General features: G+C 42.1%; 1 protein-coding gene across 1 annotated transcript in view; it reads right to left on the bottom strand.

The window, feature by feature from the left end:
* The window catches only part of LOC124605941 (solute carrier family 22 member 7-like), a 194,982-nt gene that overhangs the window by 96,980 nt on the left and 70,953 nt on the right, over positions 1 to 27,049 (bottom strand). Inside the window, exon 2 of the mRNA XM_047137900.1 lies at positions 26,030 to 26,289. Coding sequence (XP_046993856.1) covers positions 26,030 to 26,289 — 260 coding nt within the window. The remainder of the gene's footprint in view (positions 1 to 26,029; positions 26,290 to 27,049) is intronic.

Here is a 27,049-nt window from a genome sequence, read left to right on the forward strand (position 1 = left end):
GCTAATAATTTGCATATCACAGCATCTTCTTCCTGTCGGTTAAATTTCGCGTCTGTAGCACATCATCTTCGTAGTGTTGGAATTTTAATGGCCAGCGCATTACTGTTAGTGTCTGAAGTCCGACGCAAATCATTAACAGTCTGAAGTCTTCCAATTTCCGACCATTCAGAAGTAGGAGGGCAGCTATCAATCGAACAGTAACAACAGTGCACACATTTTAACTTGGTTAATTTTAAATGGATCTGCAGTGTGCACGTCAAGCAATTGTACAATGGACAGTAATAATGCCAGGGATTTGTGCTTTGTTCAAGTTGGCTGGTTCAAATGGCTCTGAGCACTATGGGACTCAACATCTATGGTCATCAGTCTCCTAGAACTTAGAACTACTTAAACCTAACTAACCTAAGGACAGCACACAACACCCAGCCATCACGAGGCAGAGAAAACCCCGGACCCCGCCGGGAATCGAACCCGGGAACCCGGGCGTGGAAAGCGAGAATTGTAACAAGTGTCTGCCCTCACTGCGGATAGTTAGCTTTCTTATCTGAGGAGTTGTGGGTAACACTTGTCATGCACCACGAACTCCTTCGTCATTCATTCTAACACCTTCTCTTCCCTCCCCCTCCCTCCCCCCCCCCCTCCCCGCGCCCCCCAAACATACACACAAACCAAGTATCATTCACCTTTCGTCATTTTAAAAATAAATGTGTTTCAAGGAAAGTCTTTCATTCTAGAGTTTAGTTTGGTGCTGAAGATGGTAATGTGGAGGAGGGCGGCGGTACAAACGGCAGGGCAGATCTGGGGGTGGGAGGGGGTGAGGGCGGGGGTGCTAGCTATTGTCTGATTGCACTTGGCGGTAATGGTGTAGAAAAGATTGGGAACCACTGGTCTAGTGCTATATTTTTAACGATATTTATTAACGAGGTTACTAAAACACAAACAATAACCGGTACTACAGCACCGACTGAGCACCACTGCATGATTGGCAGGAGCAGTCAGCACACGCCAGGCCAGTCCTGTAACTGCTCGAGTAATGGTTATTCTTCGAGTTTTGCTGACCCTTTTAAATACATATGCATAAAATAAATATTGAACTAGACGAATCAGGAAACCCCTTATTGAATGAGCACGTAAAATTCCGCTAATAAATCATTTTGTTTCTAAAGGGGAAACAAGCCGATACTTTCCGTCGAGACTGGGCATCGCATGAAAAACGTGGTGAGTACTGACTCCAGCTACACGCTGCAGAAACGACAGTGCAAGTGTCTGACGAAACACTGGAGAATATGTGCCTGACAACTGCTAGGAGAGACACACGGTATACACTATGTGATGAAAAGTATCCGGACACCTGGCTCAAAATGACATACAAGTTCGTGGCGCCCTCCATCGGTAATTCTAGAATTCAGTGGGGTGTTGACCCACCCTTAGCCTTGATGACAGCTTCCACTCTCGCAGGCATACGTTCAGCCGGGGGCTGGAAGGTATCTTGGCGAATGGCAGCCCATTCTTCACAGAGTACTGCAATGAGGAGAGGTATCGATGTCGGTCGGTGAGGCCTGGCACCAAGTCGGCGTTCCAAAACATTCCGAAAGGTGTTCTGTAGGATTCAGGTAATCCCTCTGTGCAGGCCAGTCCATTAAAGGGTTGTTATTGTGTAACAACTCCGCCACAGGCCGTGCATTATGAGCAGGTGCTCGATAGTGTTGAAAGATGCAATCGCCATCCCCGAATTGCTCTGCCACTGTGGGAAGCGAGAAGGTGCTTAAAACATCAATGTAGGCCTGTGCTGTGATACTGTCACGCAAAACAACAAGGGGTGCAATCCCCCTCCATGAGAAACACGACCACACCATAACACGACCGCCTCAGAATTTTACTGCTGGCAGATGACGTTCATCGGGCATTCGCCATACCCGCACCCTGCCATCGGATCGCCACATAGTGTACCGCGATTCGTCACTCCACACAACGTTTTTCCACTGTCCAGTAGTCCAATGTTTACGCTCCTTACACCACACCAGGTGTCGTCTGGCATTTACCGGCGTGGTGTGTGGCCTATCGACCATGAAATGCAAGTTTTCTCACCTCCAGCCTAACTATCATTGTGCGTGCAGTGGATCCTGATGCAATTTGTAATTCCTGTGTGACGGTCTGGATAGATGTCTGCCTATTACACATTATGATCCTCTTCAACCGTCGGCGGTCTCTGTCAGTCAACAGACGAGTTTGGCCTGTACGCATTTGAGCTGCACGTGTCCCTTCACGTTTCCACTTCACTATCACATCGGAAACAGTGAACCTAGGGATGTTTAGGAGTGTGGAAATCTCGCGTACAGACGTAGGGCGTAAGTGACACCCAATCACCTGAGTGCGTTCGAATTCCGTGAGTTCTTCGGAGCGCCCCATTCTGGTCTCACCATGTCTAATGACTACTGAGGTCGCTGATATGGAGTGCCGGCCGAAGTGGCCGTGCGGTTAAAGGAGCTGCAGTCTGGAACCGCAAGACCGCTACGGTCGCAGGTTCGAATCCTGCCTCGGGCATGGATGTTTGTGATTTCCCTAGGTTAGTTAGGTTTAACTAGTTCTAAGTTCTAGGGGACTAATGACCTCAGCAGTTGAGTCCCATAGTGCTCAGAGCCATTTGAACCATTTTGATATGGAGTACCTGGCAGTAGGTGGCAGCACAATGGAGCTATTATGAAAAACGTACGTTTTTGGAGGTGTCTGGATACTTTTGATGATGTAGTGTAAATGCCAGTGTAAGACTTTATTTTTCTGATTCTGTCATCTTTGCAAAAATTCTCTTTCCAATGCGATTTGTATAGATATTTGTTATTATCTGTGAGAGTGTGCTTTGCACTGGGAATTTGGCAATTTGCGGCACACCTAGTCCCAGTCTCGCGCAGCCAGCCAAATAAGCACTGCTCCTGAAGTAGTGCCTCAAAAGGGGGAACTGCTGGATCCAGTCAGAAGTTACACGGAGACAAACGAGCGAGTTTTTGGCAGAGCCAAGTGCAAGATCCTCGAGAAGCTGAAGTACTACCTGAGTGAATTTCCTGCTGATAGTAGCACCCTGGTGGTTTTAAGATTGATACGGTGCACTGTCTTTTGTGCGAGCGGTGCCTTGGGTGTATTTGCCAGCAAGAACGTTCTACGTGGTAGCTGATGTAACATGCAGCGTGCAAGTGTGCACAGTGAATGAGAGAAGTTTAGATTCTTAAACTACACGCTGTGAACTCGAGAATGCTTTTGTTTAAACTACGCAGCTATCTTAAATAATTTGTTGGCACAATTGTACAAAGAATTCATCTTCTTAATTGTTCTATGCGAATGTGCAGTTGAATAGATACTTTGAAGAAGGAAGGTGCCGGAATATAGATTTTCTGGAATCATTAAGTTGTCCCGTCACGTCCTAACAACAACGTACTTTTTGTACTGCGATGAATATTATGAGATAACTGACGGCACAGCCATGGGATCACCACTGTCTCCAATAGCCGCAAATTTCTTCATGGAGCACTTTGTGGAGCAGGCTCTCCAAACTGCGACATTGCGGCCATCTTGCTTTCTACGATACGTTGATGACACCTTCTTGATATGGCCTCATGGTGAAGATACACTACAGCAGTTCGTCGATCATATGAATGGTGTCCATCCCAACATTAAATTTACTGTCGAGATGGAGAAGCACGGCAAGCTACCATTCTTGGATGTTTTGGTTGAGCGGAAGGCAGGAGACCAGCTTGGTTGCTCAGTGTACCGGAAACCTACACACACTGATCGGTATTTGAACGCCAATTGTTTCCACCACCCTGTACACAAGAAAGCTGTCCTTAACACGTTGGTTCATAGAGCCAAGATTATCTCTGACGACGATCACCTACAGTCTGAATTGCAGAACTTAAAACGTGTTTTCGGGGAAAATGGATATAGCAAAACAGACATCACAAACGCTTTCAAGGGCCGCCGACGAGAGACAGCTGGTCAATCGGAAGAAGAGGCCAAACGGACTGTGTTCCTGCCATACTGTGGAGCAACATTGAAGCAAATGAAGAATAAGTTATTGATGTAGTAGCTAAGCTACATGTTTCAAAATCGTGTTAGTTTGGAGTTTCTAATGCGATGCCATGGTTTTTGTTGTATGCCACATTTCCTGACAAAGTATGTAGCATGCTGCTGTTGCAAATGAACAATTTGAACCCTGAGATTAAATAACTTCATGTTCTCAGTGGCATCTGATAAGGTCAAAACTGTAACACCACTTCAGTGCGCTTTCTCCTTGCATTCGTAGCTACTGGTTTATTCACAAAAATATGTGATACGTTAGTACCTCCCAAAGCGAGGGTACTCCTTTCTTCAAGGTAATCGCAATTTTGGGACTGTGGAAAGGAAAATCAAACGACTACAAGGAATTTAAATACCACAACAATACACTGATTCAATTCAATTCACAAGGAAAATAAGATGCAATATTACTCAAATCTCTGATGCAAATACACTGGATTTCAACAATCGGTGGCCTTAATTCCACAAATAATCAACAAAGTTCCTGTAAAAGTCCCCATTTTCGATTTACAAGTTCAGGCAGTTACAATATTCATTCTACATCTACATCTACATTTATACTCCGCAAGCCACCCAATGGTGTGTGGCGGAGGGCACTTTACGTGCCACTGTCATTACCTCCCTTTCCTGTTCCAGTCGCGTATGGTTCGCGGGAAGAACGACTTGGTATAAGTAGGGGGAAGCAATATATTTGATACCTCATCCAGAAACGCACCCTCTCGAAACCTGGCGAGCAAGCTACACCGCGATGCAGAACGCCTCTCTTTCAGAGTCTGCCATTTGAGTTTGCTAAACATCTCCGTAAAGCTATCACGGTTACCAAATAACCCTGTGGCGAAACGCGCCGCTCTTCTTTGGATCTTCTCTATCTCCTCCGTCAACCCGATCTGGTACGGATCCCACACTGATGAGCAATACTCAAGTATAGGTCGAACAAGTCTTTTGTAAGCCACCTCCTTTGTTGATGGACTAAATTTTCTAAGGACTCTCCCAATGAATCTCAACCTGGTACCCGCCTTACCTACAACTAATTTTATATGTTCATTCCACTTCAAATCGTTCCGCACGCATACTCCCAGATATTTTACAGAAGTAACTGCTACCAGTGTTTGTTCCGCTATCATATAATCATACAATAAAGGATCCTTCTTTCTATGTATTCGCAATACATTACATTTGTCTATGTTAAGGGACAGTTGCCACTCCCTGCACCAAGTGCCTATCCGCTGCAGATCTTCCTGCATTTCGCTACAATTTTCTAATGCTGCTACTTCTCTGTATACTACAGCATCATCCGCGAAAAGCCGCATGGATCTTCCGACACTATCTATTCCATCCGCAGGGGTTAATTAGCTGTATCTGCGTTGTCTGATATTTCGGTGAAAAACATTTTCTTTACCTCAAGAGAACAATGCAGGATGCCCCACATTCCATCAGAAACCGTGTGCAGTGAAAAAATCCCGATACAAGATATGAAGATGCAACATGTACCCAAGATAGTTACATACATTCCATATCGGAATTGACCACTTTGCGAGGCGGTGTTGATGTGACCAACAACAGCTACTGCGAGGGCGGGGAAAATGAATCGCATTGATGGCCGTCAGAATAAATTTCATAGTTAAGGCTTTGAATGCCTGTGAGAAGTATAGATGTTTCTTGCATATGTCGTATTTTTTAAATGATATGTGAAAATGTAACTGATTGTGATGTTGTAATATGATGTTTTAGCGCTTAATTCATAATCAGTTTGGAGAAGGGAACAAATTCTCGGTTTTTAATATTGTGACGCCTCCTTCAGAACAATTCATCGTCCTAATGTTCTGATATAGGTGTCTAATGTAAACAAACTCATGTAACTGTTTGGTTGAGACAAATTTAGAATGAAGAAGAGGCGAAAGTTTTTTCTGTTTTTGTATTTACTCACAAAACGAGTTCCCTTCTTCGAACTACAGAATCAATTGTGTGTGTTAATATCTTAGATTTTTTAAGATATTTGTGTCGGTGTTTTGGTGTACTGTGTGGGTAGCTTGTGTGGTCGCTGTCTAGTGGAAGTAGTAGCAGTAGACCAATGTGTATTTATATGTTATTTACCTCATCCCAGATAAATCTAAGACTTGACTGGTATTCCTATGTTTAATTGCAGAAGTTGTCTCCATTGTCATTAGTGGTTATGGCTGAGGGCCATGCTCTGTAAATTGTGAATGTTAGTACTCGATTATCTAATGGCAAAGGCTCGATTTTAATTCTGTTGATTGTGTGAAAGATATCGGCTGCACTGAATGGTTTAAGCCCTGCTCAGGGACTTCTAGGAGCTACAGAAGGATATATTAATTTACAGAAAATGTAACAGCATGCTGTTGCTCACATGTATTTTATGTTTAATAATTTAATACTTAAATTCATCCCCATGGCTGCACAAGCACCAGCCAGACCCCATTCCGCTACGTTCTGCACAACAGCTTCCATTCCACTGTAAGCATATGATTTATCATATTGACTGTTGTTTTTCTCTGTGATTAAATTCATGATTCATATTAGGTGATCTGTAGCAGTATTTTGGATTTGTGAGGTTTCTGGGATTTCTGTCAGTTGTTCTTTTCCGATCGTTTTATCTTTTATTTTTTAGGTTAATGTAAAGGAGCTTTATATACTTCTGTTTTCCCTATAGTATTTTATGCTGAGGTTAGTGTTAATGTGTGAACTTTTCCATGTAGCAGGTGGCATCATTCTTGAAACTGTTAACTGATCTCATGGGGGTATTTTTTTATGTACTTTGGACGTGGCTTCTCTGCTGTTGTGTTGACGACTTTTTTATCTTTTTTGTAAGTTTTTGACGGCCAGTAGTGCGACAAACTTTAGTTCCTCAACAATATTTTTTCTTATATGTTTCGTATTTATTTTATTTATATATTACTCTAAATCTGTGACCATTACATTATAAATTCTGCCCGTTTTTGTAATTATGACTTCTCCTCCGTAATCCTTTTCCTATAGTTTTATTTCTTTAATGTGCTTGTCTGTTACTTTTCTGTATCTTTCTCTGAGTTTTCTTGTTTTTGATTAAATCATTTACTGATTTTAACATCAGTTCGCTGATTAGTCTGTTATTGATACAGCATTTTTCCTTCTGATGCTAAAATATAACCAATGTTTGCATATGTTATTTTGTTCTTGTTAACGTTATATTTAAGAAATTTGTCTCTGACAGTTATACTTCCACTTCATTCAACTGCATTTTAGTGAGATCTATTATTTGCGTGTGTAAGACAGAGAGTGAGAGAGAGTGAGAGAGTAGCATACAGTAAGGGGGATAGACAGACAGACAGACAGACACACAGACAGAGATAGAAAGAGAGAGAGACAGAGGAAGAGGGACAGAGGGAGGTGAAGAGAGAGATGTAAATAGTACATGTACTAATTATATAGTTTTTCGTTTAGTTCAAGTTCTTTCGCACACTGTCGCCTAATTTCAGTACAGAATGGCCAGCCTGTTTCAGATAATAAGGAAATTTCATGCAAAATTTCATATTTTATTTTTGTTTGAGTCTTTCAAGTTGTCTCATGGCTGTGAGCACTATGGGACTTAACAGCTGAGGTCATCAGTCCCCTAGAACTTAGAACTGTGTAAACCTAACTAACCTAAGGACATCACACACATCCATGCCCGAGGCAGGATTCGAACCTGCAACCGTAGCAGTCGCGCAGTTCCGGACTGAGCACCTAGAACCGCTCGGCCACACCGGCCGGCTCAAGTTCTCTTGCATTATAATTTCAACTATGCCTATCTGTCACTCAAACTTGTTCCTCAGGACAGAAGCAATTCATTTAAGAGGAAGCTACTAAAGTCAACATCACACGACCCACAACGGCGTCTCTGCACAACAAACCAGCGTACCCATGCCACCGTTTAGCCAATGGGGGACATGAATATCGGGGTCATGTCTGTGGTTGCTGGAGAGTCTCGATGGGAAAAGCACAGCTGCCACTCTCTCTTGTGATACAGACTTTGACAAGCACGGACAACTCCTGCCGTCCACACATGGTCCTGCTCACCAGTACCAGCCACCACTCTCACAAAACTAAACCAACACCTGTTCCACAACCTACTTAGTTCATGTCTTTGTCCAGACACCTAGACTGGTAAAAACTTTTATTTGTGCTCCAGGGGATGCCTTTCCCATATTCTGAGAACCAAGACTACAGATCAAGTATTCTTCATTTAAATCTCTTATTTCCCCACCTGCCATCTGATGCTCGTGTTCTGCATCCTGCACATCGGGTGGCAAAATCAGAATCTAACCCATTGTTCAGTATGGAGGATGACCATGAAATTTTGGTTCAAATTCAAAACTTTGTGGCCAGTTATAATAGTTGTTGCTGTTACTCTGTGCAAGCCAGGCGTTTAGTAGTCATGACTTCCTGTGTGGCCTGAGATGCACCTCGTTAGTGAATTCCAGTATGCCTGGGGCAGAGCCTAACTTGCAGCCACACTGCTGTGTGTGAGCTGAGCACAAGCCCGTCACCTACTGTCATCGTGGAAGTGAGCTGCTTGCCAGTGCCTCCCATGGAGGGCAGAGCACATCAGCGCACTGTGACTCATTGTTACGGCATGCTGCTGGCCAGAGGAATGCCCCATGGCTGCAGGTCAGCCACCAGCACCCCTCAACACTTGCCTGCCTGCTTGCCATGCCAGTCCCACCGTGGCAAGCTGCTCATCAGTGCATGGCTTAGCTGCCAGCCACAGTGCTGCCAGCATCGTGGCCTCCTCACCATGGCGACCTCCAGCCATGTGGCCCATCTGCTCTAGCTGTCTGTGCCGTAGACCATGCTGTCTCAAGCCAATCACACATGTGCCCATTTGACGCTACCAACTTCATACCACGCCCCCTCCATCGCCACCACCGCACTTTGCTCGCCATGGTTGCACCAGCCCTCTGAAATCTGAATCCTTGCAGCCCATCTGCTATAGTTGTCTTTGCTGTGGACCATGCTGCTTGATGCCACTTACTCATGTGCCCCATTTCACGCCACCAACCTTATTCTGTAGCTGACCCATCACCATCATCAGGCCACCTTTGTCATGGCTACACCAGGCTGCAGCAACCTGTAGCAAAGTGGCTCATCTGCTGTATCTGCCCCTGCTGCAGATCATGTTGCTTGTTGCCACTTAGTCACATACTCCAGTAGCCTCATTCCGTGACCAACCTGTCGACAAAATGGTGCTGGCCTCACGATGGCCGCACAAGCCCACTGTAACCTGTAGTCATGCGACTCATATACTGTAGCCCTTTGTGACGCCCTTATAGCAGCACTTTCAACTTGCCACCATCCTGCAGACGCTGGGTGCTTGTCGCCCTATCAGCCTCTTGTTACGGGGAATACTGGCGCCCAGTTGTATGGTGCACAACGCTCACCTCCACGAGGATCACCTGCAAAATATATGTCAAAGCAGCCTGCCAAGAGCTGTTCTGCCTGACGGTCCTAGCAACGACCTCTGTGCCATTTTCCGCTTCAATGCTTTTCCTGTTAGCTACGTCAGGTCCACACAACCCACATACACATTGCTGCCATCAACCATCACACAACGTGCGTCACACAGGCCAGTGCCATGACTAGGTGAGCACCCTTGAACATTGATTAACGAATGCAATTGGGGACTCTCAGACCTTGGAACTATAGTTTTAATTCGACAGTGTTAAACCAATTGTGGTCAGTTGGTTTATAGAGGTCTTTGAGGAACGTGCATTGGAGTCAGCGACCTTGAAACCTGCGTGTTTTTCAAATATGTAGACGATACGTTTTTGTTTGGCCTCATGGTAGTGAGAATTTAAACCGGTTTTTGCAACACCTGAATTCAATCGACCCGAATATTCAGTTCACTATGGAGGTGGAAAAGAATGGATGCCTTCCCTTCCTTGATGTGTTGGTCAGAAGGAAGACTGATGGTACGTTGAGACGTTCTGTTTATAGGAAGCCTACTCACACTGACTTGTATCTGCGAGCTGATAGTTGTCCCAATCCAGCTCAGTGTGAAGGAGTACTTCGTACCTTGGTTCATAGGGCCGAAGTTATCCCAGACTCTGATAGTTTGGAAGCTGAGCCATCACATCTCGAAGTCACGTTTCGTCAGAATGGTTATAGTGAGAGGCACATCAAACGTGCGTTGCGCTATCAGCCATCTATGCAACGGGTGAGTCACGATAGCAACGAAGTGGCACCTAAGTCTACGGCCATTTTGCATTAAACAGGAAGCATTTCCAACAGGATTGGACTATTTTGCGGAAATATGATGTGAAATGTGTTTTTCGACCACCTTCTAAGATTAAGGCTCTGTTGGCATCCGTAAAAGATGATCTTGGTTTGCGTAAGGCTGGTGTCTATTGTATTCCTTGCAGTTGTGGCATGTCATATATTGGTCAGACAATCAGGACCGTGCAAGACCGGTGTATTGAACATAAGCGTTACACACGCTCACAACACCCGAGCAAATCCGCTATTGCAGAACATTGCCTTGACACCAGTCATCCTATAGAATACAACAATACGGAGATTCTGGCTTGCACGTCCAGCTATTGGGATAGTGTTGTTAAGTAAGCTGTTGAAATCAAACTATCAAGCAACCTTATAAACAGAGATGGTGGATTTTGTTTAAATGCTGCTTGGAATCCGGCTCTGTCTCATAAAGAAAAACAGAGGGACACAATTAGTGCAACCTGACCTGTTGATTTGTAGTCACTATCGTTATTTCTGATGTTGGTTGTCTTTGGCTGTGTGTTGACTCTGCTGTTACTTGTTCTGTGTGTGGTATCTTCCTTGTTTCTCCTCTGTGAACCGAGGTATAAAATTCCCTTGCACATTGCTTCCTCCTTGCAGTTGTGCCTTGTGAATGGCAGGGTGTGCTCCTATCGAAATATGGGCGGTGGTCGACGACGTCACCTGGCAGTAAACACGTAAGTTATTTGAGTGTAAAACTAGAATTTTTCATCTCCACTTACAAGAAACCCTCTGAATGCTAGGTCACAAAAAGCCAATAATGTTCTTACAGCATTTCGTATCTCATACAGCGTCTTCCATGCAACCAAAATATAGCCTTCTAATGGAACAGGTGGCGGGACTGGAAGCATCCACTGGTGAGCACAGCATGAGGTTACGGGGCGTATTTGAACTTCTTAGTTGACGAGTAATTCACAATCGTGCTACTGTGCTAGTGGTGTTAATACAGAACACAGCAATGGGGACGACACACAAAACAAATACTCCATTGTATCTACAACAGAAGTTATCGACATTTCGTCAGAGAGGAACACAACGAATTTCACAGCCTGAGCAGAAAGAGGCATATGAAAATTAGCGCTTCTGCGAGATGAGTCAGCGATTTGTGTGGTGCCGTACACGCTCGCCTGTCTGGACAATGTACATGAGGAGTACAGTGATGAAGGTACGTGCTTAACATGAAATGATAATTAAATCAAGACCTTAACCTGTCGACAGGCGTTGATATACATGAACGGGGACAGTTGAAAATGTGTGCCCCGACCGGGACTCGAACCAAGGATCTTCTGCTTACATGGCAGACGCCCTATCCATCTGAGCCACCGAGGGCACGGAGAATAGCGCGACTGCAGGGATTAACCCCTCCATGCTCCCCGTGAGACCCACATTCCCAACTGAAAGTCCACACACTACATTCATAGTGCACCTGCCCACTACCCTCATTACTCGCGGCAGACAATCTTACCGAGTCCCGTAAGAGTTCGGGCAATGCGTGTGCATCCAGCACAGAAAAAGAAGGTCGATGACCGGTTAGCCTTAACTATATGAAGATGGTATCTGTTGTTTCGGACGTGTCAGAAAGAGCAGATACAATCTTCATATACATGCTTAACAAGTGAAAGTGATACTGAAACAGGTATCGAGCGATGTAGTTAATCATCCCTTGGACAGAGAGCCACAAATCCCGTCTATAGTGAAACGTAATAAAGGACAATCGTTGTCCAACGAGTGTCGGGTACTAAAACATATTTACGTATTTGAAAAATCATCCACAGCATAGTTGTTGTTGTTGTGGTCTTCAGTCCTGAGACTGGTTTGCTGCAGCTCTCCATGCTACTCTATCCTGTGCAAGCTTCTTCATCTCCCAGTACCTACTGCAACCTACATCCTTCTGAATCTGCTTAGTGTATTCATCTCTTGGTCTCCCTCTACGATTTTTACCCTCCACGCTGCCCTCCAATGCTAAATTTGTGATCCCTTGATGCCTCAAAACATGTCCTACCAACCGATCTCTTCTTCTAGTCAAGTTGTGCCACAAACTTCTCTTCTCCCCAATCCTAGTCAATACCTCCTCATTAGTTACGTGATCTACCCACCTTATCTTCAGCATTCTTCTGTAGCACCACATTTCGAAAGCTTCTACTCTCTTCTTGTCCAAACTGGTTATCGTCCATGTTTCACTTCCATACATGGCTACACTCAATACAAATACTTTCAGAAACGACTTCCTGGCACTTAAATCTATACTCGATGTTAACAAATTTCTCTTCTTCAGGAACGATTTCCTTGCCATTGTCGGTCTACATTTTATATCCTCTCTACTTCGACCATCATCAGTTATTTTACTCCCTAAATAGCAAAACTCCTTTACTACTTTAAGTGTCTCATTTCCTAATCTAATCCCCTCAGCATCACCCGATTTAATTTCAGTACATTCCATTATCCTCGTTTTGCTTTTGTTGATTTTCATCTTATATCCTCCTTTCAAGACACTGTCCATTCCATTCAACTGCTCTTCCAGGTCCTTTGCTGGCTCTGACAGAATTACAATGTCATCGGCGAACCTCAAAGTTTTTATTTCTTTTCCATGGATTTTAATACCTACTCCGAATTTTTCTTTTGTTTCCTTTACTGCTTGCTCAATATACAGATTGAATAACATCGGGGAGAGGCTTCAACCCTGTCTTACTCCTTTCCCAACCACTGCTTCCCTTTCATGCCCCTCGAGTCTTATAACTGCCATCTGGTTTCTGTATAAATTGTAAATAGCCTTTCGCTCTCTGTATTTTACCCCTGTCACCTTCAGAATTTGAAAGAGAGTATTCCAGTTAACGTTGTCCAAAGCTTTCTCTAAGTCTACAAATGCTAGAAACGTAGGTTTGCCTTTTCTTAATCTTTCTTCTAAGACAAGTCGTAACGTTAGTATTGCCTCACGTGTTCCAACATTTCTACGGAATCCAAACTGATCTTCCCCGAGGTCCGCTCCTACGAGTTTTTTCATTCGTCTGTAAAGAATTCGCGTTAGTATTTTGCAGCTGTGACTTAATAAACTGATAGTTCGGTAATTTTCACATGTGTCAACACCTGCTTTCTTTGGGATTGGAATTATTATATTCTTCTTGAAGTCTGTGGGTATTTCGCCTGTCTCATACATCTTGCTCACCAGATGGTAGAGTTTTGTCATGACTGGCTCTCCCAAGGCCATCAGTAGTTCTAATGGAATGTTGTCTACTCCCGGGGCCTTGTTTCGACTCAGGTCTTTCAGTGCTCTGTCAAACTCTTCACGCAGTATCTTATCTCCCATTTCATCTTCATCTACATCCTCTTCCATTTCCATAATATTGTCCTCAAGTACATCGCCCTTGTATAAACCCTCTATATACTCCTTCCACCTTTCTGCCTTCCCTTCTTTGCTTAGAACTGGGTTTCCATTTGAGCTCTTGATATTCATACAAGTGGTTCTCCTCTCTCCAAAGGTCTCTTTAATTTTCCTGTAGGCAGTATCTATCTTACCCCTAATGAGACAAGCCTCTACATCCTTACATTTGTCTTCTAGCCATCCCTGCTTAGCCATTTTGCACTTAATGTCGATCTCAGTTTTGAGACGTTTGTATTCCTTTTTGCCTGCTTCATTTACTGCATTTTTATATTTTCTCCTTTCATCAATCAAATTCAATATTTCTTCTGTTACCCAAGGATTTCTATTAGCCCTCGTCTTTTTACCTACTTTATCCTCTGCTGCCTTCACTACTTCATCCCTCGGAGCTACCCATTCTTCTCCTACTGTATTTCTTTCCCCCATTCCTATCAATTGTTCCCTTATGCTCTCCCTGAAACTCTGTACAACCTCTGGTTCTTTCAGTTTATCCAGGTCCCAACTCCTTAAATTCTCGCCTTTTTGCAGTTTCTTCAGTTTCAATCTGCAGTTCATAACCAATAGATTGTGGCCAGAATCCACATCTGCCCCTGGAAATGTCTTACAATTTAAAATCTGGTTCCTAAATCTCTGTCTTACCATTATGTAATCTATCTGATAACTTTTTGTATCTCCAGAATTCTTCCAGGTATACAACCTTCTTTCATGATTCTTGAACCAAGTGTTAGCTATGATTAAGTTATGCTCTGTGCAAAATTCTACAAGGCGGCTTCCTCCTTCATTTCTTCCCCCCCAATCCATATTCACCTACTATGTATCCTTCTCTCCCTTTTCCTACTGACTAATTCCAGTCACCCATGACTATTAAATTTTCGTCACCCTTCACTACCTGAATAATTTCTTGTATCTCGTCATACATTTCATCAATTTCTTCATCATCTGCAGAGCTAGTTGGCATATAAACTTGTACTACTGTAGTAGGCATGGGCTTTGTGTCTATCTTGGCCACAATAATGCGTTCACTATGCTGTTTGTAGTAGCTAACCCGCACCCCTATTTTTTTATTCATTATTAAACCTACTCCCGCATTACCCCTATTTGAGAAACAATTATGAATAGATTTCGAGTAAAATTGCAGCAGTAGAACCGGGTAGTGTGTAAGAAAAACAACGGATATTCAAAAGAGGACAAGGCGCACTTGTTACAAAAACAGAAACAGATGTTTGAGCGTTTCAAGGATGCTCGACGAAATTTACAAAGTGTGCCTGACGGTAACATACTAGGTTATCCACACCAAATTTCGGGGGACTTATATTACAGTGATTTTAAGGGAAGCAGTGGTTCTCTGCGTAACTTCAAATTGTGCCGCGGAACTGCATGACGTAATATGACGGAATTTCAAACAAAGAATCAACTTGACGATGTGGAATCGGCCCAGAAATTTATAGATCAGATAAACAAACTTCAGTCAGTAAGGAATTTTTTCTCAGTTTCGACAAATCGGGATTTGAAGAGGAAATGCATTTGAAAAGAACCCTGGAAATTAGAGGCACCAGGTGAGTTGTATCAATATCAACGAACATCAAGGCCTTGCATTTTGTATACAATTTTTGTGTCTGTTAATGTGGATGATAAATTGGCTGGAAAGTTATTTACTGTGCTTCCAGAATTTGAGGTGCTCTGGCACATACGATTCCTCCTCATGTGGGTGATCTTGGAAGGGCAGTAGTGAATATTTACGTCACAGCAAGCAAGAGTGGGAAAATGGGCTTAAGGAAAATACAGCTACTGTATGAGTACTACTTTTGGGCCACAGCTGATCAAAATAACTTGCTTCCGCTTGATTCTTGGTCTCCGTATAAGAATCATACTTCTTTAAGGCATACTATCACTCCTGTAAAGTGCGTGGCATTGCAGATCACACCACCTGGAACCACGTGACAAATTCAGCCTCTGGATGTTTTTTTTCCGTGTCTGAACCACATATTATCGCACTATGTCTAACTACGCATTAAAGTTTAGCCAGTTTCACATAAGCTATAAGGCAAACAGTTTCGCATTCTATTACATACCATCACATTCCATCAGTTCTCATCACCCCGTTACCCCAGTATGATTCTATACGCATTCCTTAAAAGTGGATGCCTTTCTGAAATCATTTTCCATTCTGTGTTCATGGTGCAAGTTAATGCTTTGTTCTGACAATTTCTTGAATGTCAACGATGTCCTTTTTGTGAAGTGTAATACATACATCCCATAGAGGGTTGATCTCTGCAACTTCTGGATAGTAATTTTATGTGATTCTCCTGACGTACATGGTGAGTCATTAGCTGCCACTACTTGTCACGTCATAATTATTAACACAAGACTTTCAAATTAGTCTTACCAAAGATTTAACCTGCGACCTCGCACTAAAGGGGTTCTTGTTAGAGAAAATTAAAGTGTGAGAAACAAAAAAACGGGTGCAGCAGGTACGAGATTCCAGAAAACAGACTGGTACGTAACTTTATTTTATGGAATCAATGACTGCAGTGAGTAAGTCGTGACACTTTCATTAGGAAGCGGTTGTTTCTGACTCGTTAGCGATCGTTATTTCATAGGTAGAACAGTTTATTTGGTAGCTGTGAAATTTTAATTCGTTGCTTTGGTCACATTGTTGAGCGTATTTAGTGTGTAAGACAGTGGGAAAGACACCCGTGAACTGCATCGGTTGTAGATTCTCAAGCGTTGCTTTTTTTTTAATTAATTTTGATATCTACTAGTCATGTTAGTAATATTTTTAGATGGCTGAGGTGTGGAATATGACGAAAAATAAGGTAGGTAACGCCTGTGGACAGAATATCTGTGTATGTACGTCTGTTTAATTTTGCCTTCCAAGATGTATATTGGGTAGAGTTTTCAGGTAATCTACAGTACCTTGTAGCTGGCAAGATGTAGCTTAATGGCGGCAGAGAGTCCGAGCTGACCGTGCATTCTCTTCTGTTACACTTCTGTGTCATGAGCAGCACTATGACTTTAAGCTTTCCTGTCAGAATCATTACTGCCAATTGGTGCCCCTCATGAATGTAGGTTGCTGCCCCAAAAGACGTGAGGATTCGAAGAGTTGTGTTTCCCTTATGTACCCACCACACTGCACCTACTGCAGACTCGAAACATTGGCGCCCCGATATTTTAAATAATGGCAGACATTTCACAGTTCGTTTAGAAATTAATAGTAGACAGATGCTGTAATCAGATTTCCAGTATCTTTATTAGTTTAAAGATTAGTATCTGACGATGAATTATACAAGTAACACCCAGCAACGAATTTCCAAAATGTAAACTCTTCATCCGATTTTGTCGATCGCCTTATCTTTAGAACGCTATTAGTGTAAATCTAAATTGGTATGAATTACAGGCATGCATAAGTACTCCACAGTTACACGAAAAAACAGTAGCAGAATGCTTATAAATATATTTATTCACCTATGTCTTTGTTTATACCCGATATATACTATTCATGAAGAAATTGGTTAAATATTTACTGTGTTTTAGATAGCACAGAGACTCTTGGCCTACCTTTTGCTTCTTTTCTTTTGATATATGTTTATTTAATTGTTTATGTATTTAATAATGTGTGTTAGAGCATGTTTATGGTCCAGCCATAGGAATATTTATTTAATTTCAAGTTATTAAAATGTAAATCCAGTATTTGGTATACGTTTCATTATGATTGTGACTGTGCGTTGGCATGAAGACATGGCGCGAGGACGCTAGCCAATTGGAGCGGTCGTGAATCGGGAGATTGGATGGAAGCGAGTTTCCGGAGAGGACAAGGGGCGGTTGTGGACAGTACGGGACAGAACACACGGGAGTGAGTGCTGGATGCGGACAGTACAGCGCGACGGACGCACAGTCGGCGGAAAGACTTTGACAGCGGAGCTGTTTGCGCGTGGTCGCGGCAGATAGAGAAACTTCGCAGTGCCGACTTGTGCAATTGTGAGAATTCCGTCGCTTCTACAGTGAAGACGTAGTGTGCGTTTAGAAGTGAATGTCTCGCGAGCTGTGTTGTTGTTCATAACTAATTACGCCCTGTAGGAATCTATTGTTTCCCTGTTATTCAACTCATATTTTATTTAATTGCTGGGGCATCGGAACCAATAAGTGTTTTGCAGAAATATACCACATTTTCAAAAGTACTTCTACTATCGTACTCATCATTTAAAGTCGTTAAGGTAGTACCTGAAAATTTTATTTAATTGCAATCTTTCATTTATAAATTTGTATGTTACTTTCATAATTCGCAACTGCCGAGTGATAGAAACCTTTGACCATTCGATTCATGTGTGCATTCTTATCGTATAATGTAGACTCAGCAGTATTTGGCCTGTAATGTGGCAACTACGTATCCCAGCCCCTACACAACGAAACCAGCCAAAACTTTAAAGATTTCAACGTTGAGTCGGAGGGTGCGTAGTTCTTTGAAAGCCTGCAATCGTTTATGCGAAAATGGTGTTTGGTAAAGGGAACCATTACCGAAAAATTTCTAAAAACGTCAGTTGATGACAGTTCGTTCATTGTATCCACTGTTTCTTGAGCATTATTTGCAATAACAGATGCTGCTTTCTCTCGGAACTCCTAATAGTAAATAATAATGTTTCACCTTTCTAGGCTCCGCAGGAAAAACCAACAAAATAGGAATAAGAACTCATATTCGCCAGAAAACGACAGTTACAGTTTTTTCAATGTAGAACATTACGCACTATCGTCTTCACAACAAAAAACTTCTAACACAACGTTAGGCGATGAAATTTTGTTTTTTTGATCGCAGTGGAACATAATATCCAGTACACCTAAAATCTAAAGGAATCAAAAGCTATATCAGCCAGTCCATAACGTCTGGGGTATTTTTCTTGTGCACAACGTACTGTATTGTCATTACCGCCCATCCACCCCTCCCAAAATGGTGTTTGGTAAGATTAGAATAGATTAAATTTACTTTAATTCCAATTGATCCGTAGTGAGGAGGTCCTCCAGGATGTGGAACATGTCAGAAAAACAATACATGACGAATATTTACAACTAAAACAAATAAGCTAATGTACCATTCCACAGGTCCCAAGTGGAATGATCGTCAATTTTTAATGAACAATATATGAAAGTCATTTTACAAATACTAATGCACTGAAATTAAAATAAAAATGTTTTTTATTCATTTATAAGGTCATAAAAATGTAATACAACTACTATAATACTTATTTACAATGAACACATTACTGCACTGAAATGGTGCAGAAGTTAGATTGTACTTACACACACACACACACACACACACACAAACACGCACACACACACACACACACACACACACACACACACACACACACACATTTACAATGAACACATTACTGCACTGAAATTATGCAGAAGTTATATTGTACTCCTGGAAATTGAAATAAGAACACCGTGAATTCATTGTCCCAGGAAGGGGAAACTTTATTGTCACATTCCTGGGGTGAGATACATCACATGATCACACTGACAGAACCACAGGCACATAGACACAGGCAACAGAGCATGCACAATGTCGGCACTAGTACAGTGTATATCCACCTTTCGCAGCAATGCAGGCTGCTATTCTCCCATGGAGACGATCGTAGAGGTGCTGGATGTAGTCCTGTGGAACGGCTTGCCATGCCATTTCCACCTGGCGCCTCAGTTGGACCAGCGTTCGTGCTGAACGTGCAGACTGCGTGAGACGACGCTTCATCCAGTCCCAAACATGCTCAATGGGGGACAGATCCGGAGATCTTGCTGGCCAGGGTAGTTGACTTACACCTTCTAGAGCACGTTGGGTGGCACGGGATACATGCGGACGTGCATTGTCCTGTTGGAACAGCAAGTTCCCTTGCCGGTCTAGGAATGGTAGAACGATGGGTTCGATGACGGTTTGGATGAACCGTGCACTATTCAATGTCCCCTCGACGATCACCAGTGGTGTACGGCCAGTGTAGGAGATCGCGCCCACACCATGATGCCGGGTGTAGGCCCTGTGTGCCTCGGTCGTATGCAGTCCTGATTGTGGCGCTCACCTGCACGGCGCCAAACACGCATACGACCATCATTGGCACCAAGGCAGAAGCGACTCTCATCGCTGAAGACGACACGTCTCCATTCGTCCCTCCATTCACGCCTGTCGCGACACCACTGGAGGCGGGCTGCACGATGTTGGGGCGTGAGCGGAAGACGGCCTAACGGTGTGTGGGACCGTAGCCCAGCTTCATGGAGACGGTTGCGAATGGTCCTCGCCGATACCCCAGGAGCAACAGTGTCCCTAATTTGCTGGGAAGTGGCGGTGCGGTCCCCTACGGCACTGCGTAGGATCCTACGGTCTTGGCGTGCATCCGTGCGTCGCTGCAGTCCGGTCCCAGGTCGACGGGCACGTGCACCTTCCGCCGACCACTGGCGACAACATCGATGTACTGTGGAGGCCTCACGCCCCACGTGTTGAGCAATTCGGCGGTACGTCCACCCGGCCTCCCGCATTCCCACTATACGCCCTCGCTCAAAGTCCGTCAACTGCACATACGGTTCACGTCCACGCTGTCGCGGCATGCTACCAGTGTTAAAGACTGCGATGGAGCTCCGTATGCCACGGCAAACTGGCTGACACTGACGGCGGCGGTGCACAAATGCTGCGCAGCTAGCGCCATTCGACGGCCCAACACCGCGGTTCCTGGTGTGTCCAATGTGCCGTGCGTGTGATCATTGCTTGTACAGCCCTCTCGCAGTGTCCAGAGCAAGTATGGTGGGTCTGACACACCGGTGTCAATGTGTTCTTTTTTCCATTTCCAGGAGTGTATATATATATTATTATTATTATTATTCGTTACAGTCAACTTTGGACTACGCTAAGCATCAGTCATTTCTTGTGCTTTTTCTTGCGTTCTTCCCAGTACTTCTTCATTTTTTCTGAGTGGGCTTCTTTACGTTCTTGCGACCAGGTTGTTCCCGTCTTCTTTGATTGCGTTCGGTCTTTGAATCCCTGTATTTTGTTGATGGCATTCCTATATTCCATTCTGTTGTAAACTGTCTCTGGTATAATGTTCATTTCTGCAATGTCTTCTTTTACTTCTTTCAGCCAGTTAATTTGTGTCTTTCTGCTTTCCATGTATTCCAGGATTTTCTTTGCCGTTCTTTCTGGTGCCATTCTTTTGACATGCCCATAGAAACTCAGTCTTCTCTTTTTAAAGGATGTTGTCAGTTTTTCAATTTTCTCGTATAACTCTTTATTGGATCGCAATTTATAATCCTGTCCATCCTTTTTAGGTCCTAAGATCTCAGTATTTTTCTCTCTTTTATTTCCAATTTCTCCAACAGACGTTTTCTGTTCAGTGGGATGCATTCAATCGCATACAAACTTTCTGGTTTTATTACCGCATTGTAGTGCCTGAGCTTGGCATTGATGGAGATCGACTTTTTATTGTATACATTTCGGCATAGCTGGTATGCCGTTTCCATCTTTATTGCTCTTTCCTGTAGTGAAACATTTGGTAACCCTGTCGGTGTAATCCATTCCCCTAGATACTTAAATTTATGAACTCTCTTAATTATTCCATATTTAGTTTGCAATGTCTGTGTTGGGTCTGTTTTGTCCTGTATCATCAGTTCTGTCTTTTCATACGATATTTGTAGACCTGTCTTCTCAGCGATCTCATGCAGCATTTCTATCTGAATCTTTGCTGTTTCGATGTCATCTGCCAATATTGCCATGTCATCAGCAAATGCCAGACATTCAATTTTTGTTTTATTTCTTCCTAACGTTATCCCATTTTTCACTCCAGCTTCTGCCATCTTCTTTCTCCATTCCCTGACCACTTTTTCAAGGACAATGTTAAACAACAGCGGGGAGAGCCCATCCCCTTGTCTAACACCTGTTCCAATTACAAACGGCTGTGACAATCTACCCAAAAACTTCACTTGCGATTTTGTTCCCGTAAGGGTTTCCTGGATTAGACTTCTGCTTTTATCATCAATCCCAAATTCTTCTAATGTGTTAATCAGAGTTGGTCTATCAATAGAATCATATGCTTTTTTGAAGTCTATGAATGTAATTACTAGATTTTTCGATGTGCGTGCGCGAAGTTGTATTATGGAGAGTAGACTGAATATCTGTTCACTGCATGATCTTCCTTTTCTAAACCCAGCCTGATATTCACCCAGTTCTTTCTCTACCTGATTTTCAATCCTGTTTTGTAGTGCCTTGGATAGGATCTTATAGGCCACTGATAACAATGAGATACCTCTGTAGTTATTTGCATTTGTCTTGGCACCCTTCTTATGTAACAGATGAATCAATGCTGTCTTCCATTCCTCCGGAATCTTCTCTGTATTCCAAATCTCTTCAAACAGCGCCTCGAAATTATTTATTAAGTTTTCTCCTGCGTATTTCAGTAGTTCCGCGACTAACGAATCTTTACCAGATGCTTTATTGTTTTTCAATCCTTTCAAGATCTCTTTAATTTCTTCTTTATTAGGTGGTTCAGAGTCTGGTAGCTTATTCTTAGGCTTCTCAAATGTCAAGGTTTCAACAGGTCTTTTGCAGCTTAGCAGCGTTTCAAAGTAGTTCGCTAGGTGTTGGCAATTTTGTTCCACGCTGGTGATCAGATTTCCTTTTTCATCTTTGAAGCAGAGTGTCGGTGGTTTATATCTTGTTATTGTAGTTCTGAATGTTTGAAAGAAATTGCGTGTATTATTCTTAGAAAATTCATCTTGTATTTTCTGTATTTGTTGTGTGTCATATTTCCTTCGTTCACTTTTAATGATTTTCGTCGTTTCACGTCTTTGCGTTTTGAACTGCTCCCAGTCAGTTGGCCTTTTGGTTGAGTTGTATTTCTCCCAAGTTCTGGCTCTTTTCTGTAGTGCTTTCTCACAGACCTCATTCCACCAGGGATGCTTTTTCTTTTTGGTTAGTAAAATTGTTTGTTCTGCTGCGTTTCGTATTGAGGTTGCAATTTCTTCCCATTTGTGACTTTTGATTTTATCTGTCTTTTCCTTGTAGTCGTCTAAGACTTGCTGATTGAGCATTAAGTCCTGTACTCTGTATATATATATATATATATATATATATATATATATATATATATATATATATATATATATACAGTTGGTTTTACTGAGAAATTCATCAATGGAGTAGAAGGAGTTGTCCACCAATAGATCCTTTAGGCTTCTCTTAAACTGAATTTCATTGGTTGTTAAGCTTTTTATAGCTGCTGGCAAGTTATTGAAAATGTGTGTTCCTGAATAATGCACACCTTTTTGTACAAGACTAAGTGACTTTAAATCCTTGTGAAGATTATTCTTATTTCTAGTATTGATTCCACGAATTGAGCTGTTGGTTTGAAAAAGTGATATATTCTTAATGACAAATTTCATTAAGGAATAAATATATTGAGAAGCAGTAGTTAGTATCCCTAGTTCCCTAAACAGGCTTCTGCAGGATGTTCTTGAGTTCACACCACATATAACTCTTACTGCACGTTTTTGTGCCCAAAAAACTTTAGCTTGGCTTGATGAATTACCCCAGAAAATAATTCCATGTGGCATTATGCAATGAAAGTAAGCATAGTATGCCAGCATTTTCATTTCTATATCCCCTATGTCTGACAAAATTCGCATTGCAAACAGAGATTTGTGAAGACGCTTCAGCAGTTCTGTGGTGTGTTCCTCCCAGTAAAATTTATTATCAAGCTGTAATCCCAAGAATTTAACACTGTCCACTTCTTCTATCTTCTTGTCATCATATGTTAGACACATACTCGTGGGACACCTCTTATAAGTTCTGAACTGCATGTAGTTTTCAAAGTATAGTGACAACGAATTGGCTAGGAACCAGTGATTAATGTCCAAATATTTTATTAGCTGATCTTTCTAAGACTACACTTGATTTGCTATTTATTGCAATGTCTGTATCCTCAGCAAACAAAACGAACTTGGCATCTGGTAATGTTACTGATGAAAGGTCATAGATATACACAAGAAAAAGTAAGGGCCCTAAAATGGAGCCTTGTGGGACCCCACATGTAATTAGTTCCCAGTTGGAATATGCCTGATAGCTTGATACATGTCTCTTTCCTAATAACACCATTTGTTTCCTGCCAGACATATAAGATTTGAACCATTTTGCAGCATTTCCTGTTATACTATAATACTCTCATTTACTTAAAAGGATATTATGATTTACACAGTCAAATGCCTTTGACAGATCACAAAATATACCAGTTGCCTGCAATTTTTGTCTAATGAATTAAACACATTCTCACTGTAAGTGTCGATAGCCTTCTCAATATCAGAACCTTTTAGAAATCCAAACAGTGACTTTGACAGTATGTTATTTGACATAAGATGGTTATAAAGCCGACTGTACATTACTGTTTCGAAAATTATTGAGAATGCTGGCAACAGTGAAATTGGATGGAGATTTGATGCTATTTCTTTATCTCTCTTCTTAAACAGTGGCTAAAACTTCAGCATATTTCAGCCATTCAGGAAATATTCCACTGATAAATGACCGGTTACACAGATAGCTTATAATGTTACTTAGCTCAGAATCACATTCTTTAATTAACTTTGTTGATATTTCATCATACCCACTAGATGTTTTTGATTTTAAAGATTTTATGATGGACATTACTTCTGTTGGGGTAGTGAGGGTCAAATTCATATTATGGAAGTTGCTTGAAGTTTCTGGTCTGAGGTATTCCATAGCAGCATCTACCGAGTCTGACAACCCCATCTTTTCGGTAACAGTTATAAAATGTGTATTAAAAAGTTCTGCAACACTATACACATCTGTCACGAATGTGTCATTTACTCTTAATGCTATTTGTTCCTCTTCATGTCTGGTGCTACCAGTCTCCTCCTACACTATACCCCATATTGTCTTTATTTTGTGATCTGATATGACTATCATTTCCTTGTAATATACTTGCTTGGACATCCGTATTACAGTCTTTAATATTTTGCAGTATTTCTTGTAATGTGCTATAGCATCAACATCGGAACTGTTTCGGATTGACAGATACAGTTTTCTTTGTTTTACAAGATACCCCTATTCCTCGAGTAATCCATGGCTTTTTTGTAGACTTTGCTCTAGCCTTGGTAAGTTTTGGGGGAAAACAGTGTTCGAATAAGGTAAGCCAGGGTGAACCGTTCCCAAAACACTTTTACAAATTTCAGGTGATGATACTTCGTTTTTTGTACCCACCATACCTTGAACATTATTTGGAATGACAGATGCAGCCCCCACATCGCATCATCAAAATTCAGCTCCTTTTACTTAGAATAGAGTGTTTTAAGAACCTCAAAATTATAGTACATAGTAAGTGAGCAAAAATGTTTTTAAGTTCCGCTTACAAATACTTTCAAATATAGCTAAACAAAAAAAATTTATTGATTTTGCTGTGGAAATAGCTGCAACTTCATGTCTTTTTTTTTTGTAAACCTTCAAATTACGAGATAAAGGTCAGTAGAAAATTACGAATGTTCAATAGACAAATTTTAATGCACAAACCACTCGCAACAGCCTTATCGAAATCAGAAAATATATCAAATTAAGCCAATAATACCTTTTAAAATTCTTTAAGTAATTATGTTTCACAATTTTGGGGCCTCAGAGTACAGCAAATGGATTAACATTAGCAATCGCGCAGATATGTTCGACGCCATGCATACATTATGCAATTGCTAACACTACTGGACGAGAATAATGTTAAGTACCTCCCATCGCAATGGGCTTTTCGAAAGCAATGGTGTGTGACTTAAGAAGGAGTCGAGGAATGTAACTGAGCAGAAAAATACTGAGCTGTGGTGGAGAGATGCATGTGCATTGGTTTAGAAGCTCTCTGAGTGACCCATTCCCAAGAAATTGGGAGGTGTAGCTTAAGGATGTGGTTGGACAGGTATATGCTGAGCTGTTATTGGGAGAGCTAAATATGTGTGAGGCTTAGAAACCCTCTCGTAGGCCTGTTTCCAAAAAGGGGGGTTAGGTTTGCAAAGGGAGCATAGCTTAATAAAGGAGGAGGAGAGGGTGTGAGTAGGAGAATGGGGTATGGCTTACGAGGGGCGTTGCTTAGGAGGGGGGCAGGATATGATGACGTCATGCATTTGTCTCTCCATGTAGGCGACCTGACAGCCAAAGGTCAAATCTGATTGGAAGTCACTATTGCTTTCCTACTGATATATATCTGTTATTGATTTAAGAGATCGCATTTTCTCAGCTTCTTTTAAATAAAAATCACATGGATTATATCTAAATATATATCTTACTTGGGGATAGTGGCGCTCTTCCACTCATCAAGAGTTAAGTTGGTGAACTCTCTCCCAGGGACGTGACACCAGTGATCAGGAGTTTGCATAACGAAATTGAACATTTGCGAGCTCAGCACACTGACGATTGTGCCATAGCAAATGAAAACAGTGTTTAATCTCTTCTGGAACTTTCCTCTAGAACCAATGACATCCATGATGTCCTCGAAAGCTGGTACAACCTCTCGATCCTGATGGTATTCATTGGTCTGGTTGACAGTCTGTAACCGAAGAAGGTATTATTCATTGCACAAATCACTGGCCAATTAACCTATTTGTTCAATAATCGAGGGTGAGTATAACACAGACACAACTTCACTTATTCTGCCTAAAGTCGTCTGTAATCAGGTAAAAATGTAACAAAATTTCATGTATTAACATGCATTTATGATAAAGACAAGAATGAATTACAAGAGACTGAAATATGTGAGCTACGTAGTGATCTTGTTGAATACTCTGTAATGATATGAAAAGTATTATACATTTAGCTACACGCATCTAGAGAATGTCAAACCGAAGCAATTGCTACGGAGCATGAATTGTACAATCTGCCCATTGTTACGTGACAAGTGAAAACGTATGCTCATATGCATTCAAGTCAGAAGGAATATTGCATCTTACTTCCGATGGTCACGGGTACTGCAGTTCCGTATTTGTACACTGACACCAAGCAAACGACTTTCAGTTAAAATGCCTGTTCTGTATGGGAATATACGTAATGGATGTAAAAGTGGCAGTTGTAGACACTTGGCTGACGACATATGGAAGTTTTAGTCTGACCGTAAAGCGTGTTTGGATAACCTAATAATAAAGGGACCGTTCGCAATAACCGAAAAATCTGCTTTCGAGCCACTCCATTATACAACGGATAGTTGTCCATATTCACAACTGTGAATACATTTCATGTATTTCATAACAGCTGTATCTGCCACAGTGCCCGTGCCTTTGGAAATGCAATATCATCGTGACGTACCAGATGGA

The sequence above is a fragment of the Schistocerca americana genome, chromosome 3 (genome assembly GCF_021461395.2).
Source record: "Schistocerca americana isolate TAMUIC-IGC-003095 chromosome 3, iqSchAmer2.1, whole genome shotgun sequence".
NCBI classification, from domain to species: domain Eukaryota; kingdom Metazoa; phylum Arthropoda; class Insecta; order Orthoptera; family Acrididae; genus Schistocerca; species Schistocerca americana.